Raw genomic sequence first — 12,139 nt, 5'->3', positions numbered from 1 at the left:
CCATTCTCTTTGAAAAAACTACCACTCTCTTTTGGAAAGCACCATCCATATTTTCTTCTTGGTCAAAAAATAGTAGACACACTAAGCAGTATTACATTTATTTGCTTTTTCACTCATTTTAGCCGATATATTCTTTGTATATTGCCAAATTCATTCATTTGGATTTCTGAGCAGATATTCTTTTAACAACTTGTTTTCTAGTGCCTTTGTTCCTTTTCAATTGTAGCATTCAGTTTTTATATCCCAGTAATATAAATCATCCTAATTAGATTTATTTTACACCAATTAAATCATAATTATCAAAATCAAATCTATCCATTTTCTATACACTGAAGTTAGTATATAGACAAGGCCAGCCTTTTCCCCGTTTTTTCCCCAAGTGGTGTAGTAAGTCTTTTTATGCAGAAAAGTGTAAATGTAGGATTGACAAAAGCATGCAAGAACTGTTAGAACTGTTAAGAGAAAGTAAATGACAACAAAATCCTGGGAAAGGAGAGGGTAAGAGAAGAACACTCAAAATAATTCTGCCTCAATTCTGTTTGGTATAAGTGGGGACAGAGGAATAATCTGGCAGGTTTTCAAATTATGTTAGTAAACTCAACAATATATTATATTTCTGTAATCCTTTCAATGTCTGCTTCCTACCTTGGACTATTTCAAAAGGCTGATATATTGTAGGAGAATTCCCACATCCATTTAGCATTAGCGCTTAGATTTATATACTGCTTCATAGTGCTTTTACAGCCCTCTCAAAGCGGTTTACAGAGTCAGCATATTGCCCCCAACAATCTGGGTCCTCATTTTACCCACCTTGGAAGGATGGAAGGCTGAGTCAACCTTGACCCAGTGAGATTTGAACTGCCGAACTGCAACTAGCAGTCAGCTGAAATAGCCTGCAGTACTGCACTCTAACCACTGTGCCACCTCAGCTCTTCATTTACAATGAAGAAGTCAATAAATAAGGCTCTTATTTCCCATGTGTGCGTGTATGTTTTCCAATCACCCTAGGATTCATTTTAAAGCCCTGCTGAGCTAGCTGACCATTCTTTGGCCAAACAGACACCAGTTCTTGTGAGATGCAACATATCTCATATCCATCATTCAGATAACCCAGGCCACGAATAAAAATCTAAATCTTCCCATCTACACCACCTGCACAGTCAAGACATTCTCTGGCAGTATTTTACTTTCTTTCCAGTGCTCTTCCATGGACTGGAAGAATGGATAAGAGCAAATCTTGAGATTCTTTTCTAATTTTTTAAAATCCATGATGGTCTGGTCTTTGCACTGACATTCATTCCCACACAGATTTTTCAGAAGGAAAAACTGTTGATGGATTCAATATATCTCGGATGCTGTTCTAAGCCATTTCACTCCTGGCAGGCTGCACATTTCAGCCCTTATGGGTATGAACTTTAGACATTTATTTCTATTCCTCCCTGCAGTGAATCAGCAACTACCACAACTGTATATTTCTTTCAACTGCATCTTCCTGAAATTCAAAACACCACTGTCCTATTTTTTGTTCTACAACAATTGTTTTCCCTCCCTTTGAAGGCAAACAGCTTTCAAGGTGATGACCTCTAGTAGTATAGAACATATAATAAATATTTGTTGATCTAGAACCGATTTCCATAGAAGCAGAGATGGTGGGAAGAATGAGAGGAAAATGTTGCAAGCATTGAAGGGTAGGACAACAGGTGACATTTCTACATAAAGCTGGCATAAAGTAAAACAAAGGCCACTTGCAGTAAAAGTAATCATTATAATGTTATCTATTACTAGGCCCACTGGTTCATTCTTTGCGAGAAAGGTAGTTCAGTCTGATGTGAGCAGAATGAACATCAAATTTCCCTGAATTGTATTGCTCTGGCTTTACGATGACAATGAGGGCAGATTTTGGTTATTGCACCAACATCAGGAGAAATATTATGCCTTGTGCGTAATGCATTTGGTCAAGATCTATTGAGATCTTACTATTGAATGTAGGCATTATCATGTTTAGGAATTCTCGCAGTCATAACTGTTTGTCACATATTGAGGTGATCTTTTCCTTCTTCCATCTCATCTTCTGATTCTGTGCCTTTTGTTATTTAAGAGTCATGTAGCCGTTTTATCCTCCCATTTTTTTCATCTCTTCTATCTTTTATCTAATCCTGGAGATGTGGGTTTCTTTTGTCTCTTCCTCTCTTTTTCTGTCTGTTGTTGTCATACATGCATGTTTCTCCTCCTTTATCTCTCCTTCTGTCATGCTATTATCACTGTTTGATCCTAGAGTTGTGTTGTCCTGGCTTCATCCAATTCGTATTCTCTTTTCCTCTTTGCTACTTCCCGTTAGTGTTTGGTGTCATCTCTTGACCATGATGTCCCCCTTTCTTTCCACCCAACATTATTAGGCTGGCTAGATTTTTTTTATTCGAATGCTTGTCAACATCACAGACAAGTATCTATGTTAGGTGACTGTGGGGATACTGCAATGGTTAGAACATTGCGAAGTAAAGTGCCCTGATGTGTGAAAATTTCAATTCCACTGTTCCAGGATCATAGCAGTTTGAGTCAAAAATTATTGTGATATAATCTAACAGGAGTGACTTCCAACTTCCTGCTGGCTTCTCCATTAACTTTGCTTATTGGCAGCTTGTAGGGAGTGTCAGAAATAACAATCACAGGTCCTCAGCTGACTGTGGCAGAGGTCACAATTTTGTGAATGCAACTGATCTGAAAAGCCTTAAAATTTAAATTCCACAGGGTTAATCTGTGCTGTTTTTTGTACCAATTCTTCATGTTAGCAGATATGAGGTATCTTGATGCAAAAAATTGTTGTGATAGGAACTACTTGGGCTAATTGAAGATTACAAACAAACAGACAGAAGAGTTTTTAGTACTATATAGATTATAACAAGATCATAATGTTATTTTTGTTGGTTCTATAAATGACAAATCCAGTAATGCTTTGAAATGATTCCACATAATTAAAAGCAATGATCAATTATTCAAAAACAATGGTTTTTTTCAATAACTTGCATTTATTAAAGAATGCTGCTTCAAGTTTTCATAAACTCACTATCAAGGACTTTCATGCCTGCTTCATGGCAGAAAAATAATCATTCTCCTGTTACAAATGAAAGAGATCAAGTAAGGTACCTAAGCTATATAAATTATGTTGAACATGATAGATTAAGTTAACTATGATTGTAATATAATGGTCCACAGTATACATAGTATACTGAATGGCTTAAGTAGTCCTTCAAACTCTCTGATTCTATGTGCTTAGCTTCTAGAACTCTGGCCCAGTATCCTAACCTACAAGTGAGAATCCTAATCTACAAGTCAGAAGCACTGCAACAGAATGCATTATAAGAAGCTTCCACTAATAGTAGGAACTTAATATGTACAATCATTTATCTGTTTCAAGCATCTGTTAACAGTGGATTGATTTGCATAAGTCTTACAAGTTGCAATTGGAATGGGGGGAATGTTTGTTGACTCTTTTGTCTCTTCCATCTAGTTAAAATGAAAATCCTAAACAGTAATCCTTGTGGAAATAAATCAGGAGTTGGGCATTTTAGTTCTTTCAGAGCTCAGTTCTCAGAATGATAATATATAGGTCATTATATTATTAATTAAAATTAATTAATAATAAATTAATTAAAAACTAATATCTCTGTTTGCAATTGACATAAAATGTATGATGTTTTAAATCTAGATTCATTTTAAAACCATCTTTGTCACCACTGCTGAGCTATGAATTCCACAGACCTTCCTACTTTGTCTCATTGACACTGCAATAGCTTAAGTTAGGATGAAAAATAAAGACACTACTGTATATTATCTGGACTTGTATTTATTTATTATATTTCATCATTTCCTCAAGAGCCCAAGATACTTTGCCAATTCCTTCCTACACATATACCATTTATGCCCTATATCTGAAAATTAAGGGTTAAAAGAGTAGCATGCTTGTGGACATGCATGTGCACACACACACACACACACACAAATACATGCAATAAACAGACAATCTACTACGGATCTGGAGCTATTTCATTTTAGATGGTGACATAAAAACTAAATAGAGTTCATGAACTTGGTTTCCAGGAAAATCTAGTTGATTTCTGGTTGACTGCCATCTTTTAGCAATTAGATGTCCTGTATTATAGAGAAAGGTATCTTATATTTCAGCCTTCCTAATATAGTGTCATCCAGATTTATTGAGACTGCAGCTACCAGAATTCTTACCAATAGCCATGTTGATAGGAAACTGATAGCTGCAAACCTAAAACTATTGTATTTAAAGGGCTGTATAGGCCAATTCTAATCTAAAAAATCCTAAAAATAGAAAGGAGGATCCTGGAGTTGTTCATCCACAAAAGTTGCACAGGCATACGGTTCTCCTGGTTGCAATTTGTCTTCTTATAATAAGGTGTCTTATTTCCACTCACAGCATAGCAATGCATTTCTAAATTTGCATTCCCATAATGTAAATATTATGCAACTCTGAACCCTCCTTTTGTCATGATACATCAATGGCATTTTATTAAGAAGGGCTAAAAGATAATGTACCCATAGATCCATTCAGCACTCATGGCAGAAGTGGGACAAAGTCAAGTCTTCTCAGTCAGCTTGAAAACAATCCCTTCTTTGTTTTTCTTTTTAACCCAAGGATGTGCAAATTGTGTCTTGAAGCATTCTGTACTAAACTATTCAAAACAGGAGATAAAAGGTAATAAAGAAACGCTTTGTGTAGTGTATATGTATGTGTACTCTCTTTCTAGCTCTGTGATATATTGACATTTGTGTTCCTTTAAATTATTGCTAGAGCTGGACCACAGCCAACTGCAAACTTCTTATAGCATAACAAACTTCTTATAGAATAACACTCGGCAGCTATATTGTTCAGTACAGTTTTGTGTCATTATGGATAATATAATTAGATCCATGTTATAAAGGCTGAGCCCTGGCATCCCATTGCAGTAGTCAGAGCCTGTTTGCCTGATAGGACTCATCCATAAACTGCCTCTCATCTGCCTATCAATTTCTTAGCCTATCTTGGTGGAATATTATGGAGAAGATGCTGTGGAAAGTTGAATATTCACCAGTACCATAGAGAAGCTCACCTGCAAAGACACAGTGAATGGAGGGTTTGCAAGATACTTTGCTGGGTGGCTCAATAAAATGGAGAGATACATAGTTCAAGGAGATAATCCCTTTACAAAAGCATTTAATTCTATCAACTGTGTCATAGCATTTTGTTGTTTGGAAACTTGCGTGGTTTCCAACTAGATTCCTAACTGGGTTTTTCTTTGTTTGCTTCTTCAACATAAGCTTCTGTTTACTCAGATTGTGATATAATAGTTTGTCTGAATATCTGCCTTATGTAATGTGGCAGCTGTGGATGGGTTGTTGGTACAGAGTATTACATACTAGGCTCTAGACCAAACATTAGATGTCTTTTCTTCCCCAAAGAGAAAAAACACAAAACAAGCCGCTTTAACATATTCACAAAGCCTTCTCTCTGACCCAGATTTTAAATACTGCATCTGTAGTGCTCCTTGCCTAATAGCATGGAGTAGGTCTTCCATTCTCAAAGTACTTTGATTATGTTAACAAAAGCAATCTATGTTAAAAGATCTTATGACTGCTCACATGCACAGGATATATTCTATTAATAACCCCTTTATGTATGCTTACTGCAAATATTTGTTCAATTGAATCAGTATTCTTTCCAGCCTAACCAGAACAGCAAATTCAGCATATCAGGCAGAGGTTGTTTTTTTTCATTTCCTGCTATCTGACCCTTTTTACAGGAAATATTAGGGCTCTAATCTTGCACCTTGTACATACTGTTCTACTACCAAGATATGATCCTTTTTCCACTCATACATTTTTCTTTACATAAAAAGTTTTTTTAAAAAAATCTAATTGCCATGGTAGCATACCTTCAGTTGTGGCACCCACTCTCTGAAACACATTGTACAAATCAGATAGCTCCCCTTTTTCTCTTGTTAAAAAAACTTTATCAAACACTTTATATAAAGAAGAAAATAGAAATGGGGGTGGGGAAGGGTGCCAGGTCACTGAGCATGCAGGGAAGAAGGAAAGAGGTAGAGATGTGCACCAGCTTTTTCCTAATTGCTCCATAAAATGACACTGACATATCTGGAGATTTTGTTTTAGCCCAAATTCAAACAAGCAAAATGTTCCAACCTTTGTTTCTGGCAAAGCATGGTTAAACAGCTCAGCAAAACTTCTAGAATGTCATAGGGATCAAAACCAGTGAGATTTTCTGCTTCAAATTTACCACTATTCCATTTTCTAAATAGTTTAATTGGAACAAATGAGAATAAATAGCTCTGAGTGCATTGGGGCACAAGAACTCACATGAAAAACTACATTAGACACTCCTAGCTGGTTTTAAGATGTATTGCTTGTCATTTTCAAGAAGCTAGTTTCAAAACTAGCATTACTTGCCTGTACTAATCTCCTTTTAAACTATCATACTGGCTGGGAATTTTGAGAGTTGAACTCCACACATCTTAAAAGTTGCCAAATTTGAAAAGAGCTGGTTTAAATTGATATACAGCCAGAGTGGTGTGCTGATAAAGACATTGGACTAGGATTGTAGGAACCAAATCAAGTTAAGTCTCGGGCATATAGGTTTATTGGATTAAAATTCATTCAATTTTCTTCCTCTTTTTTCCTCTTACAGTGCATTGCATACTGTAATTGTATTAAATGTTTGTTCATTCAGCTTTTAAAATAAATATACTTTTGCTGTGTACAGTATGTTCTATTTGATTTACTTATGTAACATGTTTGCTTTACTTTGATAAGCAAAGGGAGGGAGCAGAATAAAACATAAAGGAAAAATAATGGAAATGTTGTGGGTAGCTATTGTTGTACATTGCCTTATTCTTTATTCTTGTTATATTTCTCAAACATTTCCTATCCACTGTTAGCTTACCAAGAGGCAAAATCACTATTCTGCATACCTCTTAAGATGAATTAGTGCAAGTGCAAGCGCAAGCTTTTAAGTAAGCATCCAAAGACTTTTTTTAAAATAAAAAATAATTACCAGCTTTAATACAACATGCCTAGGGGTTATTATGATGTTATTTTAACATTTATCAAAATATTCAACTAGAAAGCAGTCTTTTATATAATTGACACATGTAAAATATATTCATAATTGTCCATAAGCACGGCATAAGCAAAACTCACGTATTAAATATAGGCATATAGGTTCACATAGTAATTTAATTTATCCGAACTTGCATTTTTAGAGTTATATAAGTAACATCATGGTGACAAGCCTAACTGCAGATCTCAAAATAATTTCTGACAAAGTGACATGGATAAAATATTTGCAGGAAAGCAGAATCACCCATGACAACAGCCAATGAATGCAAAACATACCTGGTTCTTAAAAGGATTTGGGGGCAATGAGAATTCTTGTGTGACACATGGGAGATGTTAATTGGATCTCCAGAGATTTTTGTTTCTATCTTAAAAGCATCAAGACAGAGGAAAGCTATCACAATTTAATGCAGCAAATGATGCTCAGGGTGGGCAGAGTTCCGCTCCTTTCTTTTACATAGTTCTGATACAAAAAACATGGCCCAGCTGCTGTTCCTGAAATAAAAAAATTAGGTTGAGTCAAAACCAATTTTTTTTTTTGCATTTTGCATCAGCTTGATGCAATCAATTTACTATTTTTGCTATAAAACCTGTTTTAACCACTCCAGAACCTCTGATTAATTGCCTAAATAGTTATGAAATGCATTTGGGGTTTTTATGCTGTATTTTGAAGTATAAGGTACTCTTGACTTACAAACATTTAGCAACTGTTCCAAGTAACAATGGCACTGAAAAAGCGACCGCTTTTTATACTTATGACTGTTGCAGTTTCCCCAGTCAAGTGATCATAATTTGGGTGCTTGGCAAATGACATGTATTTACACAGCTGCAGCATCCTGGGATTATTGCCATTTTGCAATCGTCCCAGCCAGCTTCCAAATGCAAAGTCAATGAGGGGGGAGCTGGATTTCTTTAATCACTATGTGATTCACTTAACGTCTGCAGCGATGTTGCTTAACAACCGTGGCAAAAGTGTGACTCCCTTAACAACTGCCTTGCCTAGCAAGGGAAATTCTAGTCTTAACTGTGTCCTGTAAATCAGGGACTATCTGTAAAATGTGTTTCTTTCAAAGAACTGTACCATTCTCTATCCAAGCTTGTCACCCAGCTTAGTCCGTAGTAAGTTTTAAACATCTGCATTGTTTTTTTTATCCCACCTTTATTCCTTTTATAAAAGGTGGCAAACCTAATCCTCCTTCTTCCTCTTATTTTCCTTAGAACCACCACCCTGCGAGGTGAGTTGGGCTGAGAGAGAATGACTAGCTCAAAGTCACCCAACTGGCTTTCATTCCTAAAGTAGAATTAGAACTCACTGCCTCCCGATTTCTACCTTGGTGCCTTGAATCTCTGGACCAAACTGGCTCTGGCAACCTCCGCTTTGTTCCGCCTGAATGAATATTCAGCTTCAAAGTTGGAAGGGAGGAGGTTAGAATGGAAAATTAGGGTTCAGCAGCAGCTTCTCTCCAAAGAAGAGGGGCCTGGTGGCTCAGCAGACTAAAAAAGCATTGTGATTAATACCAGCTGTCTGCAAGTTCGAATCTCACCAGGCTCAAGGTTGGCTCAGCCTTCCATCCTTTCTAAGGTAGGTGAAATGAGGACCCAGTTTGTGGGGGCAATAAGCTGACTTTGTATAAATATACAAAAGTATGAAGGCCATTGCTTAACGCATTGTAAGCCGCCCTGAGTCTCCGGAGAAGGGCGGCATATAAATCAAATTAAAAAAAAAAAGTCGCTGCTCTTAGGGGGGACTTTCGAAGGTAGAGATTGAACGGGACAGGGTACCCTCCTTTGTGTCCGTCTCCCACCATCAGCCCCGCCTCGCCGGTAGAAAACTGTGCCCTCAGCGGATGAAGAGTCCTGGAGAGAGGGTCCCCCTTAACACACAGGCCCCTGAGGAGCCGGAGCCATGTTTCTTGCTTCGTTAGCCAGAGCTTCGTATGCTCCAAATCACCCGCCCCCAGCCCGCGTTCCTCACGCAGACCCCGAGGCTGAGCGAATGAGCAGCCGCAGTCCCAGCCTCCGCGAGTGGATTAAGTTAAACCAGCCTCTCTTCCCCCCTCATCGTACGGGCGAAGGCAGGGAAAGGAGCCGCCCCCTTTTCCCCCGGCCCCTCTTCGCGGCTCAGACGGGGGCTGTTGTGGCTCAGGTTGGCCGCCATGGACGGCGGAGTCTGGCGCAGGCCCAGGCCCGGCGCGGAGGCAAGCTGCTCAGCCCTGCCTGGGTTGCCATGGTGACGGGCTGCAGGCAGAGCAGCAGCGGCGGCGTCGAGGCTGTCAGTGAGAGCTAGCCGAGCGAGCGAGCGGCGGAAATCAGGCGCAGGCGTCCGTGGGGGCTGCAGGAGGGGAAGGCAGCGCCGCCGCGGCCGCCATGGACGCGCACTGCGATGGTGGCGAACCCACCGCGCTGGGAGAGCAGCCGCCGCCGCCGCCGCCGCCCTCGGGCAAGCTGAACAAAACCGCTTTCAAATTGTTTAAGCGAAGGAAATCCGGGGGCGCCATGCCAAGCATCTTCGGTGTGAGGAGCAGCGGCAAAAGCAAAAGCGGCGAAGGCGGCGGCGGCGGCGGCGGGCAGGGAACGGGCATGGTGAGGAGCAAGACCCACGACGGCCTGGCTGAGGTGCTGGAGCTGGAGAGCGGCAAGAACGAGGGCCCAGGGACTGTCGAGAGCGGCCGTGTGGCGGATAGCGGGGGCGCCTCGGTGGCCGCCAAGGAAGCCGCCTCTTCCTGCTCATCCTCGGCGGCGGCGGCGGCGGGCAAGTCGCACAGCTTCTTCTCGCTGTTGCGTAAAAACGGCCGCTCCGACGAAGGCGGCAAAGGCGAGAGAGCCAAAGGGCGCGGGGGCCTCAAAGGGCTCTTCAGCAGCATGCGGTGGTCCCGCCGGGAGAAGCCGGGCGGCGGGGTGAAGGACGACGAGGCCGGCGAAAGCTCCGAGGGCCAGGCCAGTCCCAGCATCCTCAATACGGGCTCCCTCACGGCCAGCCTGGAGTGCATCAAAGAGGAGGCACCGCCGCCAGGAGCGCCCACTGACACCGTCCGGACCCCCCTGGTCACTAAGGATGGAGAACAACCCACGAGTCCCCTTGCCACTGAGGTCATGCCCACCCCGGACCTGGCACCGCAACCGGCCCCATGTGGCTCCGGAGGAGAGGAGCTTCCCGGGATTCTGCCCCAGGAGAAAGAGATCCATCCTGAATCCACCAGTAGTGATGGCCAAGAGATCAAGGAGGACTCGGCTAAAACAGGTGACCTCCCCATCAAGTCTTCCCCCCCTGTTGAACCCAAGTATGAACGCAGCCAAGAGACGGCAGCAGCCCCTGACCCTTCCTCTCTTGATCCACCCTCTGAGCCGTCTATTGACCGTATTTGTTTGATGTTTGCTGACGTGACTTCACTGAAAAGCTTTGACTCTCTTACAGGCTGTGGGGACATTATTGCTGACCAGGAAGATGACGTGGGCAGCGGCGGTGGCAGTGGTGGAGGTGGAAGTGAGAGGAGTGCCCCTGGGATTGGCAAAGCTGGGCCCTCCAAGAAGCCTACCGGTGTGGTGACTTACCAGGGAGGAGGAGAGGAGATGGCCAGCCCTGAACAGGTGGGAGGTACTCAGGAGTTCTGGGATTTATTGTCGCACACTGAAGAGAAATCACAGGGGACATCAGGAAGGAAGGAATCCCCTGAGACCTCCAAAGGTGATAAGATTGTCAGGAGAGTTCAGGATGGGTCAGCAAATGGAAAGCACATTGGTCTTAGCCAGATTCCAGTTCACCACCAGAAAGAAGACCAAAAAAATAGAGAAAAGGAGCAGCAAGAAGCCATCCCCAGCAGTGATGAGGGCTATTGGGATTCTACTACACCTGGACCTGAAGAAGACAATACTAATAGTATTCAGAAAGAGGTAATTCCCAGGGACAGCTACAGTGGGGATGCTCTCTATGATCTATATACTGATCCAGATGAAAACACAGCAACTGTGACTTCTGCAGAAAATATCACCACAGTGACTTGTTGCAAGCCATTATCTCCGATAACAACTACATGTCCAGTCAAAACCCATACAACTTCACTCAAGGATTCCAAGATACCCATCAGTATCAAGCATTTTACATCGCCACATAGTAGCCATGGCCAGGATTCCAGTAATAGCCATCACATTGTACACCACCAGGCTACCAAAAGTGAGATCCCTAGAACAAAAATCCCTGTTTCAAAAGTGCTTGTACACCGAGCCAGTTACCGAAGCTTAGCAGGGACAACAGGTAAAACAGCCACATATCATGAAAGTGCCAAAAAATAAAAGGAAATAATAATGGGCATCCCAGTCTTTTCAGGAACCCTCTAATAAGCAGTTTGGCCTTGACCTCATCTAAAGGAAGACACTTCCCTTTTATGAATGATGAATGCAAGGGACAAATGCTTCTCAATTCCATCTTGAAATACAATGTGTGTGTATGTAATGCTTCTCAATTCCATCTTGAAATACAATGTGTGTGTGATATATATATATATATATATATATATATATATATATATATATATATATATATATATATATATATATATATATATATATATATATATATATAATTAATTTCTTTTTGAGCACTTTTTTAACATTTGTATCTGTTTTTCCCAATTCGCTAAAATACTTTGAAGGCTACTTTTCCATGCATTTTGTGCAAGCAGAAATTTGATTAGGAATAGAATTAATGCAAACTTCTATTAAGAAGACAGAACTGTGGGAGAGAGAGGACCAAATGAAGTTATTCAGTATATATGAGCTTTTTAAAAAAAATGTTTTTGGCTTATATTGAAAATGCTTGCTCCAATACTGTGAGAAAGTGTCAAGAATGATAAAATAGTAGTAACAGCAGTAAAACTTCAGATATTTGAGATATAGAGAGTGCTGTCTACTGTTAGCAGATTCAGTTCATTAAAGGTAGCTGATTAACAGGTTAGGTGGGTTTCTATAATGGGAAGAGATATTTTTGCTTGCTTTTCTGTCTGCT

At 40.8% G+C, this 12,139-nt stretch overlaps 1 protein-coding gene and 1 long non-coding RNA gene across 3 annotated transcripts in view; one reads left to right on the top strand and one right to left on the bottom strand.

The window, feature by feature from the left end:
- The window catches only part of LOC117661526 (uncharacterized), a 32,911-nt gene extending 23,821 nt beyond the window's left edge, over positions 1-9,090 (bottom strand). Inside the window, exons 1-2 of the long non-coding RNA XR_004590037.2 lie at positions 8,920-9,090; positions 7,417-7,632 (exon numbers count right to left, since the gene is read on the bottom strand). This is a non-coding gene — a long non-coding RNA (uncharacterized LOC117661526). The remainder of the gene's footprint in view (positions 1-7,416; positions 7,633-8,919) is intronic.
- On the top strand, positions 9,070-11,429 carry AMER2 (APC membrane recruitment protein 2). 2 transcript variants are annotated; one of them, XM_034410488.3, is made up of 2 exons: positions 9,198-10,378; positions 10,553-11,429. In XM_034410488.3, the coding sequence occupies exons 1-2, from the start codon at positions 9,505-9,507 to the stop codon at positions 11,425-11,427; spliced, it is 1,749 nt and encodes a 582-aa protein (XP_034266379.2). In that variant the 5' UTR covers positions 9,198-9,504; the 3' UTR covers positions 11,428-11,429. The 2 variants fall into 2 exon arrangements, with proteins under 2 accessions (XP_087750828.1, XP_034266379.2); XM_087894702.1 differs by having other exon boundaries at positions 9,070-11,429.
- The last annotated feature ends 710 nt before the right edge of the window (positions 11,430-12,139 follow it).

Source organism: Pantherophis guttatus, chromosome 5 (assembly GCF_059756535.1).
Source record: "Pantherophis guttatus breed Tessera chromosome 5, ASM5975653v1, whole genome shotgun sequence".
Classification (NCBI taxonomy): Eukaryota; Metazoa; Chordata; class Lepidosauria; order Squamata; family Colubridae; genus Pantherophis; species Pantherophis guttatus.
The sequence above is the reverse complement of the archived record's forward strand: the minus strand, read 5'-3'. Positions and strand labels throughout refer to the sequence as shown.

Coding starts and splice junctions, on each gene's coding strand:
- AMER2 (XM_087894702.1), top strand. CDS start 9,505: ATGGACGCGCACTGCGATGGTGGCGAACCCACCGCGCTGGGAGAGCAG.